General features: G+C 46.0%; 1 protein-coding gene across 1 annotated transcript in view; it reads left to right on the top strand.

Moving 5' to 3' along the window:
• The window catches only part of LOC138614786 (DENN domain-containing protein 5B-like), a gene marked incomplete at its 3' end in the record, with an annotated part of 32,857 nt that extends 18,818 nt beyond the window's left edge, over window positions 1-14,039 (top strand). Inside the window, 14 exon segments of the mRNA XM_069688363.1 lie at window positions 962-1,193; window positions 2,740-2,890; window positions 4,791-4,881; window positions 5,170-5,280; window positions 7,000-7,131; window positions 7,846-7,998; window positions 8,274-8,352; window positions 8,486-8,567; window positions 9,039-9,167; window positions 9,365-9,486; window positions 9,767-9,912; window positions 11,975-12,093; window positions 12,822-13,009; window positions 13,957-14,039. Of these exon segments, the coding sequence (XP_069544464.1) occupies window positions 962-1,193; window positions 2,740-2,890; window positions 4,791-4,881; window positions 5,170-5,280; window positions 7,000-7,131; window positions 7,846-7,998; window positions 8,274-8,352; window positions 8,486-8,567; window positions 9,039-9,167; window positions 9,365-9,486; window positions 9,767-9,912; window positions 11,975-12,093; window positions 12,822-13,009; window positions 13,957-14,039 (1,818 nt within the window).
• Between the last annotated feature and the right edge of the window lie 3,060 nt (window positions 14,040-17,099).

Raw genomic sequence — 17,099 nt, forward strand, 5'->3', positions numbered from 1 at the left:
ACACACACACACACACACACACACACACACACACACACACACACACACACACACACACAGACAGACACATCTCTTCATCATCAGTTCCTGAGTTCTGGTGTTGGTTCAGAGTTCTTGGAGACGTCTCCGTCCTGTCTCCGTCCAACTCTGGAAGAAGAGCCTCCTCCTCTTCACTCCTCTTCCTCCCAATCCTCCTCACCACTCCTGGAGACGTGTTCTTGGAGACGTTCAGGACGTCTCCGTCCAACTCTGGAAGAAGAGCCTCCTCCTCACCGCTCCTCCTTATCAGGAGCATCATTTATCTTTGAGGGTCGGAGTGAAACCACGGAGCTCTGCTGGACCTTCTGAGGCGTCTGAGGACAAACGCTCACTTCTAATGACCCAAACTGCGTCGCCATGGTAACAGGGTTCTCCAACACGACAACACCATCGTAGCTCCTCGCCGGATCGTCTCCCTGAAACTTCTCACTGTTCCACACAAACGTTCACAAACTTTCATGTTCGCTCTCTGATCAAGTTTCAGGTGTGAAACATCGCCGACGCACCAGGAACTGATGATGATGATGATGGTGATGATGATGATGATGATGATGATGATGATGATGATGATCAGGAGATGATGTTTGTACCAGTTCCTCATCGGGGTTTTATCTTCATGCTGCTGGTTCACGATCAGCCGTCTCACAACGTATTGATCTCCCCTCGTATTCAGAGCATGTCCCTTCTGAAACACAATCAGCTGCACAGCGTCTGCTGGTGAGAGTACATGAATATTAGTACTTTGCATTTAAACACTTATTTTCCCGACAGTTTCCAGTAGTTCACATTATAACATTCACAGTGAAGCAGCTGCAGAACGTCACGTTGAAACAGGCTGTGCTGCATATCACCCAACAGAGATGCTCTGTAATTTATCTGCACCTCATTATTCTTGAGAAATGATTTATTGGTGTGTCTCCAGGCTTCGTTCCTGTCCGACCAGCCCGAGCCCTACCTCCCCTTCCTGTCCCACTTCATTGAGACTCAGATGTTCGCCACCTTCATCGACAACAAGATCATGTCCCAGTGGGAGGAGAAGGAGCCGCTGCTCCGTGTCTTCGATGCTCGCATTGACAAGGCACGCATGTACAACGTCCGCGCCCCCAGCCTCCGCTCCTCCAGCTACCAGCGCTGCTCCATCCTCAAGGAGGCCGGTGAGTCCAGCAGGGACTGAGTGATGTCACGGAGGGTCGGCAGGGACTGAGTGATGTCACGGAGGGTCAGCAGGGACTCGGTGATGTCACGGAGGGTCGGCAGGGACTGAGTGAGGTCACGGAGGGTCAGCAGGGACTCGGTGAGGTCACGGAGGGTCGGCAGGGACTCGGTGATGTCACGGAGGGTCGGCAGGGACTCGGTGAGGTCACGGAAGGTCAGCAGGGACTCGGTGATGTCACGGAGGGTCAGCAGGGACTCGGTGATGTCACGGAGGGTCGGCAGGGACTGAGTGATGTCACGGAGGGTCAGCAGTGACTCGGTGAGGTCACGGAGGGTCAGCAGGGACTCGATGAGGTCACGGAGGGTCGGCAGGGATATGTGCCATATGTTTGTCTTTTTTTTTTTTTTTAGGGACCTGAAAAGGGGAAAAGTTGTAGCAGAGCCAGCACACCCACTGTGGAGGGTTGCCTAATTTATTTGTTGAGAGCACCACCTTGCAGACGTGGTGACAAGCTGGGGGAAAAAAAAGTGCAAAACTGATGTGCTCAGTGCGTCTTTGATTGTGTATTTGTGGATGCTATGAATCAGACTTTACTTTGGATTCAAGTTTTGTCTACTACATCGACCAGGTTTTTAATTTTCTTTATTCTGGGGCTTGTATGCAATCTACCAATCATGGCTCAACATGTAATGTGTTGGCACTTGCTGTAACAAAACATTTTGGTTGGTTTTTGGGTCGGCAGGGACTGAGTGATGTCACGGAGGGTCAGCAGGGACTGAGTGATGTCACGGAGGGTCAGCAGGGACTGAGTGAGGTCACGGAGGGTCAGCAGGGAATCGGTGATGTCACGGAGGGTCGGCAGGGACTCGGTGAGGTCACGGAGGGTCGGCAGGGACTGAGTGATGTCACGGAGGGTCAGCAGGGACTGAGTGAGGTCACGGAGGGTCAGCAGGGACTGAGTGATGTCACGGAGGGTCAGCAGGGACTGAGTGAGGTCACGGAGGGTCAGCAGGGAATCGGTGATGTCACGGAGGGTCGGCAGGGACTCGGTGAGGTCACGGAGGGTCGGCAGGGACTGAGTGATGTCACGGAGGGTCAGCAGGGACTCGGTGATGTCACGGAGGGTCGGCAGGGACTTGGTGAGGTCACGGAGGGTCAGCAGGGACTCGGTGAGGTCACGGAGGGTCAGCAGGGACTGAGTGATGTCACGGAGGGTCGGCAGGGACTGAGTGATGTCACGGAGGGTCAGCAGGGACTTGGTGATGTCACGGAGGGTCGGCAGGGACTGAGTGATGTCACGGAGGGTCGGCAGGGACTCGGTGAGGTCACACTGGCCCTGTTGGTGCTTTAATAGTGTCAAAGACGCAGGCTGGTGATGAGTAGAAAGTGTTTTCTTGTCATTGAAAAGTCTTGTTAGCTCCAACATTGAAGGTGTTCCCAGCAGTAATAACTCCCTTCAATAATGTCACTATAAACAGTATCCTGGTCATGTGACTGTCACCCACCTCCTGCTGTGATCTGACCCGGTTCTGTCCCGTCAGCAGCTCAGGCCGTGGAGCAGCGTCTGATGAAGATCGACCACACGGCCATCCACCCTCACCTGCTGGACATGAAGATCGGTCAGGGCCGCTATGAGCAGGGCTTCTTCCCCAAGCTGCAGGCCGACGTGCTCAACACGGGGCCGGCCAACAACAAGTGAGTCCGCCTCCTCCTGGTGACGAAAGGTCACAGGTGAAGGGGCGGGGCTAGATGTGTCACCTGACTCTGCATCTGTTTCAACAGACTTTCACATTGTGTTCATCAAAGAAAACAAATGTGATGTTGTAAATGTGACCAGCTCATAACTACCAGAATATATTGCGTAATAATGACATCATGACTGACAGGACAGAAACTGGCAGCAGTGTTTTACCGCTTGGGGCCATTTTTTCTTTAATTGGGGTAAAAATTATTTTATATTTATTCAGCTCTTTGTAATGCACAATATTCTCTCGAAAATATAAACAAAAAAGTGATTCACAATGAAAGCACAACTTTAATGTGAGCAGAGTTTCCACACTGAAGCTGTGAGCCCGACTGGACAGAACCAGTGGTGCCGGTTCAACCCGTTAAAAGTTGTTCTGGCTGTAAGAGAGGTACAGAGGAAGACATGAGGCTCAGCAGGAAGTTAGTGTAAAAATCTGAATCATAACTCTCCAACATGATTGACATATTTTAGACTGGATGTAACTTGTCCATCATAAACAAACCTTCAGAAACCTGTTTAGAAACCAGAGAAACAAAATGTCTGTTTATGTTTTTATGTTTTCTTCACTATCAAAGTAATTCACTCGTTGTCGTCAGTATATCATGCCACACAGGGAGGCTGTGGCTCAGTTGGTAGAGTGGGTTGCACATTAATCAGAAGGTTGGTGGTTCAATCCCCAGCTCCTCCTGTCCACATCCATAAGTGTCCTTGAGCAAGACACTGAACCTTAATTTGCTCCCGATGTTGTATCACCGGTGTGTTGTAAGTCGCTTTGGATAAAAGCATCAATGTAATGTAATATATCCAAAGATAAGCAACAAAAACACACTGTTAGCAGCCCAAAGTTCACATCTGTTCACAGAGTGAAGACTCACATTCATTATGTAGAAAAACAGGATCAAATCTAATGCAAAAAATATATGAAACTACATTACCCATGATTCACTGACTCCAACCAAACCAGGGGAAGAGAAGGAAGTAAACCATCCATCCTGGAATCAGACTGAATCTACATGCGCCCTCTAGTGGCCGTAGTCATTATGACAGGAGCAGATGATCATAACAGTCAGGAGTATAATATCACAACGTTCACCACGTGTTTATCGTTGTTACCGTGACAACGAGGGTCCGGTACCTCTGTCTCTGGTATCATCCAAAAGTTACAGTATATACTCTACGTTGTTGGTAATGACCTCCTGAACCCACCAGCCGGGTCAGTCGGCCTGTACTGAACCATAGAGCTGCAGCAGGATGATAACCATCTCAATCATTATTATTATTATTATTATTATTATTATTATCATCATCATCATTATAAACATTGGGTTTAGTGCTGTCTGAAGAGCTCTAAAGGATTATTGAAACAGTTGACAGTTGACTGGAGGTGTGTTCATCTCAGACTGTTCATTAAAGTTGCTGATGTCAGCAGCCTAAGCTGGAAAATTATTTCAACACGGCATTTTATAATTGACATATAAACAATCACACATCCTTTTTTAGGCATTAAAGTTCTAAATATGACAAATACTTTGATCTAATAATAGACCAAAGACAACATATCAAGTGTTGAAATGGAGAAATTTTATTTTTTTTATAAAAATATATATGCTTATTTTGGATTTGGGGTTGTATACCTGGTACAGATGCAGGATGATAACCTGTTCTTCAAACATCTGTACGATGCATCAAACTGATGGGTCCCAAGTACATCAGTGATTTGAAGACTCTCCTCTCTGTGTGACTCACAGGAACACCTTAGTGTGAATGTCACATTGCTGATGAATTTAAAATCATCTTTAACAGTGCGAGTGCTCTGATCGGTTGATTGGTTGGTCTGTTGGTCCTCAGGTGGTCTCACAGGACAGCGACAGCTCAGCGCAGGAAGGATCGCCATAGACACCAGACGGAGCACCTGAACCTGGACAACGAGTTGAAAGAGGTAGGACACTCTGGGTAGCCGCCCTCTGTAGCCCCGCCCCACTCTGTAGCCCCGCCCCCCATTCTTTAAGGTCAGCTCTTTTCGTGTCACGTCTGCTTTTCATTTTGATTTATTGTTTCTTTCTGTTTGAGCTCTTTGTTTCATTTTATTTGTTTCTTACTTTACGTGCCTTCCGCCTTCTCTGTTTTCTTTTCCGTTCTTCTCTCTTGGTTCTGTCCTCTCCCGTCTGCTCGTGTGTCCCGGTCCGGTCCGGTCGGGGGTCGGGTTGCACCGCTCCTCCTCCTCCAGCAGGTGGAGTGCTGTCTGGTCCTGCAGAACTCCATGGCGTTCTGGGAGTGGGACAACGCGTCCCCCCCGCCAGTCAAACCGCCTAAAAAATCCGCCTCTGCGTCCTGCCTGGTATGTGCAGGAGCTGCCCACCCCCCTTCTCTCTCAGCTCCCGTCTGCTGTAACTCAGCTGGTGTGGATTTGTTTAAAGGTCCTATTTTATATAAATTCAGATCTCATCTCTGTTCTGGTTATAAAGCAGGTCAAGTTCTATAAATGCTGTGAAAGCAACTGTGCTGTTTGGACTTCAGAAAGTTTATGATGTCAGAAACACGGGTCAATCTATCGTAGAGATATCGAGCTAAAAGACTGCTGAAAGGCTGTGTTTGAGTCAGCCAATCAGAAGAGAGTGTCACTAGTCAGAGCATCTTAAAGGCACAGACACTAAATCCAGAAGCTGAGGAGATGTAGAACTACACTGAGATGATTCACAGTGGCTAAGTTTAAAATATGGACCTTAAAAGTTATAATCCATACCATTTCAGTCCTGGTGATACCTGTAGTTTCCATGGCAACAGCAAATGCAATGTAATACCTCAGCTGTGCAACCAGTCACACAGAGGCTGTTTGAATGAAGAACTTTATGCTGCACACAGAGTGCAGTTGGTGACCTGCTTCCTTTCCCATTTCCTGTTTCCTGCTTCCTGCTTCCTGCTTCCTGCTTCCTGCTTCCGTGGCGGCTGCTGCTTTCACCTCGAATCACTGCAGGTTCTCAACTCAACTACAGTCAGGAGGAACTAAACCAATGTTATCTGTCAAGAACACAGTTTAATGAAAGAATATGGACGCTTTATGTTATTAAAAAAAAAAAGTAATATTAGGAGCAGGGAGGATAGAAATGTAGTTGTGTCTGCAGTGGGACACTCACCTGTTCCTGGAGGACAGCCTTCACCTCCTCCTGTCTCACACACTGTCCTGTCTTACAGGCTGTCCCGTCTCAAACGCTGTCCCATCTCACACACCGTCTGTTACTGACCGTCTGTTACTGACTGTCTGTTGCCATCTGTTACTGACCGTCTGTTACCGTCTGTTACTGACTGTCTGTTACTGACCGTCTGTTACCGTCTGTTACTGACTGTCTGTTACTGACCGTCTGTTACCGTCTATGTCTGACCATCTGTGTCTGACCGTCTGTTACTGACCGTCTGTTACCGTCTGTTACAGTCTGTTACCGTCTGTTACTGACTGTCTGTTACCGTCTGTGTCTGACCGTCTGTTACTGACTGTCTGTTACCGTCTGTTACTGACTGTCTGTTACCGTCTGTGTCTGACCGTCTGTTACTGACCGTCTGTTACCGTCTGTTACTGACTGTCTGTTACCATCTGTTACTGACCGTCTGTTACCATCTGTGTCTGACCGTCTGTTACTGACTGTCTGTTACCGTCTGTGTCTGACCATCTGTGTCTGACCGTCTGTTACTGACCGTCTGTTACTGTCTGTTACCGTCTGTTACTGACTGTCTGTTACGTCTGTGTCTGACCGTCTGTTACTGACCGTCTGTTACCGTCTGTTACTGACTGTCTGTTACTGTCTGTGTCTGACCGTCTGTTACTGACTGTATGTTACCGTCTGTGTCTGACCGTCTGTGTCTGACCGTCTGTTACTGACTGTATGTTACCGTCTGTGTCTGACCGTCTGTGTCTGACCGTCTGTTACTGACCGTCTGTTACCGTCTGTTACTGACTGTCTGTTACTGTCTGTGTCTGACCGTCTGTGTCTGACCGTCTGTTACTGACTGTATGTTACCGTCTGTGTCTGACCGTCTGTTACTGACCGTCTGTTACCTCCAGAAGTACATGCAGGAGGCCCGTGGTCTGGGGAAGAACCTGCGGCAGCCCAAACTGTCGGACCTGTCGCCGGCCGTCATCGCTCAGACCAACTGGAAGTTCGTTGAAGGTCTGCTGAAGGAGTGTCGCATGAAGGTGAACCACATGAGCACGTAGAGATGACCTCTGACCGCTGACCTCTGACCTTTGACCTGGTGGTGCAGCCGCTCACTGTTCACTTCCTGTTATTCTCAGACACAGAACGTCTCCAGCAGAGAAACAAACACACTGAAACAAGAAAAATGAAACAGGTAGTTCAGTTGGATCCTCAGTGGTTCCAGAGGGAGGAGGAGGAGGAGGAGGAGGAGGAGGAGGAGGAGGAGGAGGTTCAGACCTCCTGACTGATCACTGATGTGTGTCAGACATGAGAAAACATCCTAATTGTACAAACTTTGACATTAAAATATTTCGACTTTTGTGTTATTTGTGTTTTGTAATGATTTATTTCATGCAAGTGTCGGGTTTCACCCTGATGACGTTGTGACCTAATATAATAATAATAATAATAATAATAATAATAATAATAATATATAGTACAATTAAGAATCTCTTCACTCATACAACCAAGTTTAAATGTTCTTTCATTAATCAGAAAACTGGTGTGTTGGTGAAAACAGCTGATCTGCTCACATCATCATCATCATCATCATCATCATCATCACAAACTGTATGTGCAGTAATCACGTGTGTGTGTGTGTGTGTGTGTGTGTGTGTGTGTGTGTGTGTGTGTGTGTGTGTGTGTGTGTGTGTGTGTGTGTGTGTGTGTGTGTGTGTGTGTGTGTGTGTGTGTGTGTGTGTGTGTGTGTGCAGACCAAGCGTATGCTGGTGGAGAAGATGGGCCGGGAGGCGGTGGAGCTCGGCCATGGGGAGGTCAACATCACCGGCCTGGAGGAGAACACGCTGATCGCCAGTCTGTGTGACCTGCTGGAGAGGATCTGGAGTCATGGACTGCAGGTCAAACAGGTCAGTACACACACACACACACACACACACACACACACACACACACACACACACACACACACACACACACACACACACACACACACACACACACACACACACACACACACACAGTTTAATCTCTGGACTGTGTTGCTGATTGACACTCAGACATTATTGATCCTCTCTGTTTATAATCTGTCCTTCATCACTGAGTGCATCAGCTGCTGTAATGTGTGTGTTTGTTGTGTGTTTGTTGCGACTCTGACTCTCTGACACACTCTGTGACCTCTCAGGGGAAGTCGGCCCTGTGGTCCCACCTGCTGCACTACCAGGCCCGCGATGAGCGGCTGGAGCAGCTCGCCGAGTCACCAGGTAACACACACACACACACACACACACACACACACACACACACACACACACACACACACACACACACACACACACACACACACACACACACACCTCCCCTCCAGGTGTCAACATGTCCTCCTGTCCTCTGCAGCCCCTCAGGTCCCTGAGAGGAGGAAGTCTGACAGCTGCGTCGGGCTGCCGTCTCTCCGTGTGTCTCTGATCCACGATATGAGGTGTGTGATGATGACAGTATGATGATGTCACAAACCCTCTGCTCTGACTCCTCCCACTAACACTGACCTGCTCCGGGTCTATTCTGATTGTTACATCCTGTTTATTTATTATTATTATTATTATGGTTATTGTTGTAGTGACTCACTGATGGGGGAGGCGACTTGTGCAGGTCATTATACGTTTAAGTAGCAATAATTTATATGATTTCCATCTCTGTATTCCAGCTGTGGTATTGCAGCTTAAGACACGTCTGCATCGGCCTCTTTTTTCAGAAGCTACGAACACTTTTATGTCCAGACTGAGGTTGATCTCTGTTGTTGAAAGGCATTCTGGGAAGTGTAGGAAATCACTGACTGAAGTGGAACTGGTTCAGGAGTTCATCATTGCATGTTTACAGGCTGTCTGTCTCTCTGTCTGTCTGTCTCTCTCTTTGTCTCTTTGTCTCTCTGTCTGTCCACCTGTCTCCTCAGACACATCCAGAGTATGTCGGAGATAAAGACGGACGTGGGCCGAGCCCGAGCGTGGATCCGTCTGTCTCTGGAGAAGAAGCTGCTGTCTCAGCACCTCAAACAGCTGCTGTCCCGGCAGGCGCTGATCAAGTGAGCTTTTAATACATTAATACATCCATTGATGATGTGTTCTTCAGCAGTGTGTGACCCTGTGTGTGTGTGTGTGTGTGTGTGTGTGTGTGTGTGTGTGTGTGTGTGTGTGTGTGTGTGTGTGTGTGTGTGTGTGTGTGTGTGTGTGTGTGTGTGTGTGTGTGTGTGTGTGTGTGTGTGTGTGTGTGTGTGTGCAGGAAGCTGTACAAGCGCTACGCCTTCCTGCGCTGTGAGGAGGAGAAGGAGCAGTTCCTCTTCCACCTGTTGTCTCTGAACGCTGTTGACTACTTCTGCTTCACCAGCGTCTTCACCACCATCAGTGAGTCCTCCGTCAGCTTCACTTGACGGAGGAGGAGTTTCATACCTGCAGTTCAACTTTAAAAATATTCTGATGAAGAAATGATTAAAACTTGCAGGAAATGCACAGGAAGTCTTTCCTTTTCTATTTCCTGTAAGTTCTTTTAAAGGAGATTTAATAAAGTCGGGTTTCAATATTATAATTAGTAATAATTCTGTGAAGCTGTAATTTCATGATTCGACCCAGTTAAATATTGGGTTATGGGATGTTAGGGTTTTGTTCTCATGTTTTTGTCCTCCAGTGATCCCGTACCGGGTCGTTATCATCCCCATCAAGAAGCTGAGCAACGCCATGACCACCTCCAACCCCTGGGTGTGTGTGTCAGGGGAGCTGGGAGACTCGGGCATCATGCAGATCCCCAAGAATGTCCTGGAGATGACGTTTGACGTGAGTGCTGTGACCTTTGACCTCTCAGAAACTGAGCATGCACTGGGATGTGGTGTCCAGGCATGACGTTTGGTTTTCCTCTGTTTGGACTAATGCTATTTTCACCTCCTGTCACCGCATGTTAAACAGGGCTGTTGTTTTCATTCTTAATTCATCTGTCAGGTATTTACTGAACACAAGCAGACTGAGAGGTGACAGAGGAGAGCAGAGAGAGAAAAGAACAGCATAGAGACACAACAGTGGGCAGGAGGAGGGTCAGTAATTACAGATCAGAAACCTGCAGAAAGGAGGACACAAAGTTAATAAGATGCTGTAGTGAAATTTAAATGAATGTGGAGCCCAATATTGAGACTGTAGAGGGTGTCTGCCTCCTGAAAATAGATTGATTGATTTATGTTTTTCTGTCAATCGACTAACATTGCAGCTCTCCTATGAAAAATCACACTCTGCTTTCCAGTGTTGGAAAACATTTTAAAGCAGCTCACAGATCATCTACTTGTATTGATCTCCTATAAATCAGGTTTATTTTAACAAAATAAAGACAGATATCGGCTGCTGGCAGATTTTAAAGACGACATACTGTCGCATTTATTGCCTGTTATGATGCCATGAGGCCTGTTATGATGTCAGAGGTCCTGTTATGACGTCAGAGGTCCTGTTATGATGTTAAAGGTCCTGTTATGATGTCAGAGGTCCTATTATGACGTCAGAGGTCCTGTTATGATGTTAAAGGTCCTGTTATGATGCCAGAGGTCCTATTATGATGTCAGAGGTCCTGTTATGATGTCAGAGGTCCTGTTATGATGTCAGAGGTCCTATTATGACATCAGAGGTCCTATTATGATGTTAAAGGTCCTGTTATGATGCCAGAAGGTCCTGTTATGATGTCAGAGGTCCTGTTATGATGTCAGAGGTCCTATTATGATGTCAGAGGTCCTGTTATGATGTCAAAGGTCCTATTATGATGTCAGAGGTCCTGTTATGATGTCAGAAGGTCCTGTTATGATGTCAGAGTTCCTGTTATGATGTCAGAGGTCCTGCTATGATGTCCGAGGTCCTGTTATGATGTCAGAAGGTCCTATTATGACGTCAGAGGTCTTGTTATGATGTCAGAGGTCCTGTTATGATGTCAGAGGTCCTGTTATGATGTCAGACATGCTCACAGCTACTTCATCTTAATAGGATCCAGCCTGCCCAGAACTCTTCGTCTGCAGTCTTGCCTCTTCTTTGTCATCACAGACGTCCTGTTGTCCTCCATCACTCTGTCTGTCTGCCTATCTGTCTGCCTGCCTGTCTGTCTGCCTATCTGCCTGCAGTCTGCCTGCCTGTCCGTCTGCCTGTCTGTCTGCCTGCCTGTCTATCTGTCCGTCTGCCTGTCTGTCTGCCTGTCTGTCTCTCCGTCTTTCTGCATTGTGTTTCCATGATGGATTCTTGTTTTCCACCATGTTTGTTGTCCATCCATTGTGTGTTAACGAGTGTCTCCGTCTCCCCCAGTCTGCTTTCAGGCCTCACACGCACATCTCCGCCATGTTCAAGGTTAGATGAAGCCCCCACCCACCCCACCACCCCACCACTCCACTTCCTCCATCTCCCATCATCCCCCTCTGTCCATCTGAAATGATTATTTTACAGTCGACAGTTTGTCATCGTGGACTTGTTAGAGTTGTCACCCTGATAGAAGGCTGCTCAGTATTAAACGCCATACTTCCTACCGTACTGTGGGAATCAGCTTCATTTAGTCAGAGTAGAGTCAATATGAGTGTTTAATGGAGCTAAATGTTGAAGCGTGGCAGGTTCAGCCCAGTGCATGCTGGGATCTTCTCATTGTAGGCCATGAATTCTGCAGTAAAAGATGCTGAAGAAAATGTTACAGTGAGTTGGATATAATTTAAATGTAATCAGAGATGTTCATGATGTCAGGACTGCAGCATCAACAGACCTGAGATCAGTTTGGACTGAGAGTCTAGAAAGAAGGATTTATTGTTGCAGGAAGAGTTTATTAAAATCAATATTTTGCATTAACTAAAATCTTGTCTCTGTGTGTGTGTGTGTGTATGTTCAGTGTCAGAACCTGGGGAAGCTGACCACTGTGCAACTGGGTCATGATAACGCCGGTCTTCTGGCTAAATGGCTGGTGGACTGCGTCATGGTGAGAAATGAGATCACCGGTCACACCTACAGGTGAGTGGAGGGGGCGTGGCTCACTTCTTATTTTATTTCTCAAATTTTTATTGGATGAATTTTTCTCCCAGGTCTCACAAGTCAACACATCACCAGTTGTTTAAATATTAGCTGCACTTTCACCAAAACCACTTCAGAAAAACACATTTTCAAATTAAAAGCCATTAAATTTCTAGCTCTGAATTGAAATTATTTATCTGAATTTTCTGCCTCTGAATTCATTTCACTGTTATTTTTAGAAAAGCAAGATCAGAATTTGAAGTTTCACAGCTTTAAATAATTTATATTTGGCTTCCTTAAATTTGATTGGCCAAACTCAAGTAATGAAATTTGAGTCAAAAGAATCAGATCAAATCTGATGCAAAAGATGATCAACCGATTCTGTCTGAAAACATCTGGCCCATCAGGTGGCGCTCCTGAGTCCAGTTTTCTGTGTGGACGTTTTCCAGAATAAGGTCTTTAATGAGATTTGGACCAGACACATATAGACATATGTTACATCACATATGTGTGTGTGTGTGTGTGTGTGTGTGTCTGTGTGTGTTGGTGGTGATGAAGACCTGTTAGTTAGAGTCAGCGCTGATCTGGAGCTGCACATGATTGATAAACAGAACCTATGAGGTGTGTCCAGATGAAGGTGATGAGAACAGGAAGTGAAGCTCCCTGGACCCAGATGTTGGTACCGGGCCGGTCCCTGTGGACCTCTCACTTCTCCGTCCCTCCGTCAGGTTCCCGTGCGGCCGCTGGCTCGGTAAGGGCGTGGATGACGGCAGCCTGGAGCGGGTCCTGATCGGCGAGCTGGCGCCGCCCAGCGCAGAAGAGGATTGTGGGAGGGGCTGCCGTACGCCCCCCTTGCAGCGCTCGCCGTCCCAGACCAGACGCATCAGCATCACATCGCTGTCGGGGCGAGCATCCAGTCAGTACTCAGCTTGTCTTCTTTCTCTGAACGGTGTCACATCGCAGATTCAGATGTTTGAAATCCACAGTGTGAAGTAGAGTTTCCGTTTATCAGTAACAGACGGGGCTCTGATAGGAGTGGAGACGTCCTGCAGCACCTCTCAGACCGCTCTGGGACACGATTCATGGAGCTGGGATTTCTCTTTAGTTGCTGAGTTAGCACTATTTTATCTGGACATAGTACCAAAAGTCAGGAAAGTCCTTAAAATAGTTTTTATTTTCCTAAAACATTTGAATTCTCAGTATAACCTCCTGCATAAAAAAAAAAACCTGAAGCTGAAACTCAATAAAATGCTCTTTTAGGGGAAATATTTTATCAAACATTTTATTGGAACATATTGAACAGTTGGAGAAATTAAAAGGTTTTTTAAAACTTTTAAATATCAACAAAAAGCAGAAGAGGATTAAAAGAAACTTTTATTGACTGCAAAACAACAGCAGGGTTTATAATCTTCTCATTTCTGTAGTTTACAAGGTTATAATTGTGAAAAGTTGCATTTGTATGATACAGGCTTTACTTTTCGTGATCAGCCTGTTTCACATGTAGACGAGCTGCACACGTCTTCACACTGCAGATGCTTTCATGATAATAAATATACTAACGTAGTTATTTTATACATGTAATAAATGATACATTTAAAAATGCAAAGATGAGTCATTCAGTAAGATAGACTTTATCTGTAAATGTAAAAATGTCCCTTTTAAAAACATTCAATTGAAAGATCCAATCCTGTTTCTAAATGTATTTATTACTTTAAATATACAATAAGGACCATAAAGAGAAGAATTATTAAATATTTGGGATAAAAGTGTTTAAATGTAAAAGCAGAGACAGAGTCCCCACATGTCTGTAAAACCTGCACATTCAAAGGTCAAAGGTCAGACCGACTGATCTTCTGTTTCCAGAACCGACTTCAGCCCAGATCCAGGAGGCCATCGGGGAGGCGGTGAACAACATCATCAAACACTTCCACAAACCAGAGAAGGAGGTGAGTGACGGGTCAGAAGTCTGTCATGGAGGATGTTATCTGTCCATAATGGAGGATGTTATCTGTCCATCATGGAGGATGTTATCTGTCCATCATGGAGGATGTTATCTGTCCGTCATGGAGGATGTTGTCTGTCCATCATGGAGGATGTTATCTGTCCATAATGGAGGATGTTATCTGTCCATCATGGAGGATGTTGTCTGTCCGTCATGGAGGATGTTATCTGTCCGTCATGGAGGATGTTATCTGTCCATAATGGAGGATGTTATCTGTCCATCATGGAGGATGTTATCTGTCCATAATGGAGGATGTTATCTGTCCGTCATGGAGGATGTTATCTGTCCATAATGGAGGATGTTATCTGTCCGTCATGGAGGATGTTATCTGTCCGTCATGGAGGATGTTATCTGTCCATAATGGAGGATGTTCATGGAGGATGTTATCTGTCCATAATGGAGGATGTTATCTGTCCATAATGGAGGATGTTATCTGTCCATGGAGGATGTTATCTGTCCATAATGGAGGATGTTATCTGTCCATCATGGAGGATGTTATCTGTCCATAATGGAGGATGTTGTTATCTGTCCATCATGGAGGATGTTATCTGTCATGGAGGATGTTATCTGTCCGTCATGTTATCTGTCCGTCATGGAGGATGTTGTCTGTCCATAATGGAGGATGTTATCTGTCCGTCATGGAGGATGTTATCTGTCCGTCATGGAGGATGTTATCTGTCCGTCATGGAGGATGTTATCTGTCCGTCATGGAGGATGTTATCTGTCCGTCATGGAGGATGTTATCTGTCCGTCATGGAGGATGTTATCTGTCCGTCATGGAGGATGTTATCTGTCCGTCATGGAGGATGTTATCTGTCCATCATGGAGGATGTTATCTGTCCATCATGGAGGATGTTATCTGTCCATAATGGAGGATGTTATCTGTCCATAATGGAGGATGTTATCTGTCCATAATGGAGGATGTTATCTGTCCATAATGGAGGATGTTATCTGTCCATAATGGAGGATGTTATCTGTCCATCATGGAGGATGTTATCTGTCCGTCATGGAGGATGTTGTCTGTCCTTCATGGAGGATGTTATCTGTCCATCATGGAGGATGTTATCTGTCCATCATGGAGGATGTTGTCTGTCCATAATGGAGGATGTTATCTGTCCGTCATGGAGGATGTTGTCTGTCCATAATGGAGGATGTTATCTGTCCATAATAGAGGATGTTATCTGTCCATCATGGAGGATGTTATCTGTCCGTCATGGAGGATGTTGTCTGTCCATAAGGAAGGATGTTATCTGTCCGTCATGGAGGATGTTATCTGTCCGTCATGGAGGATGTTATCTGTCCGTCATGGAGGATGTTATCTGTCCGTCATGGAGGATGTTATCTGTCCGTCATGGAGGATGTTATCTGTCCGTCATGGAGGATGTTGTCTGTCCATAATGGAGGATGTTATCTGTCCATAATGGAGGATGTTATCTGTCCGTCATGGAGGATGTTATCTGTCCGTCATGGAGGATGTTATCTGTCCGTCATGGAGGATGTTATCTGTCCGTCATGGAGGATGTTATCTGTCCGTCATGGAGGATGTTATCTGTCCGTCATGGAGGATGTTATCTGTCCGTCATGGAGGATGTTATCTGTCCATAATGGAGGATGTTATCTGTCCATAATGGAGGATGTTATCTGTCATAATAGAGGATGTTAATGGAGGATGTTATCTGTCCGTCATGGAGGATGTTATCTGTCCATAATGGAGGATGTTATCTGTCCATCTGTCCATGGAGGATGTTATCTGTCCGTCATGGAGGATGTAATCTGTCCGTCATGGAGGATGTTATCTGTCCGTCATGGAGGATGTTGTCTGTCCATAATGTCCTGTCATAATGGAGGATGTTATCTGTCCATAATGGAGGATGTTATCTGTCCATAATGGAGGATGTTATCTGTCCATAATGGAGGATGTTATCTGTAATGGAGGATGTTATCTGTCCGTCATGGAGGATGTTGTCTGTCCTTCATGGAGGATGTTATCTGTCTGTCCATCATGGAGGATGTTGTCTGTCCATCATGGAGGATGTTATCATGGAGGATGTTGTCTGTCATGGAGGATGTTATCTGTCCGTCATGGAGGATGTTGTCTGTCCATCATGGAGGATGTTATCTGTCCATCATGGAGGATGTTATCTGTCCATCATGGAGGATGTTATCTGTCCATCATGGAGGATGTTGTCTGTCCATAATGGAGGATGTTATCTGTCCGTCATGGAGGATGTTATCTGTGTCATGGAGGATGTTATCTGTCCGTCATGGAGGATGTTATCTGTCCGTCATGGAGGATGTTATCTGTCCTGTCATGGAGGATGTTATCTGTCCATAATGGAGGATGTTATCTGTCCATCATGGAGGATGTTATCTGATGGAGGATGTTATCTGTCCGTCATGGAGGATGTTATCTGTCCGTCATGGAGGATGTTATCTGTCCGTCATGGAGGATGTTATCTGTCCATAATGGAGGATGTTATCTGTCCATAATGGAGGATGTTATCTGTCCGTCATGGAGGATGTTATCTGTCCATAATGGAGGATGTTATCTGTCCGTCATGGAGGATGTTGTCTGTCCATAATGGAGGATGTTATCTGTCCATAATGGAGGATGTTATCTGTCCATAATGGAGGATGTTATCTGTCCGTCATGGAGGATGTTATCTGTCCGTCATGGAGGATGTTATCTGTCCGTCATGGAGGATGTTATCTGTCCGTCATGGAGGATGTTATCTGTCCGTCATGGAGGATGTTATCTGTCCATAATGGAGGATGTTATCTGTCCGTCATGGAGGATGTTATCTGTCCATAATGGAGGATGTTATCTGTCCATAATGGAGGATGTTATCTGTCCATCATGGAGGATGTTATCTGTCCATCATGGAGGATGTTATCTGTCCATAATGGAGGATGTTATCTGTCCGTCATGGAGGATGTCATGGAGGATGTTATCTGTCCATCATGGAGGATGTTATCTGTCCATCATGGAGGATGTTATCTGTCC

This window comes from Brachyistius frenatus, unplaced genomic scaffold (assembly GCF_029030835.1).
Source record: "Brachyistius frenatus isolate BFR_SWC_R1_liver_20210118 unplaced genomic scaffold, ASM2903083v1 Contig_573, whole genome shotgun sequence".
Taxonomy (NCBI): domain Eukaryota; kingdom Metazoa; phylum Chordata; class Actinopteri; family Embiotocidae; genus Brachyistius; species Brachyistius frenatus.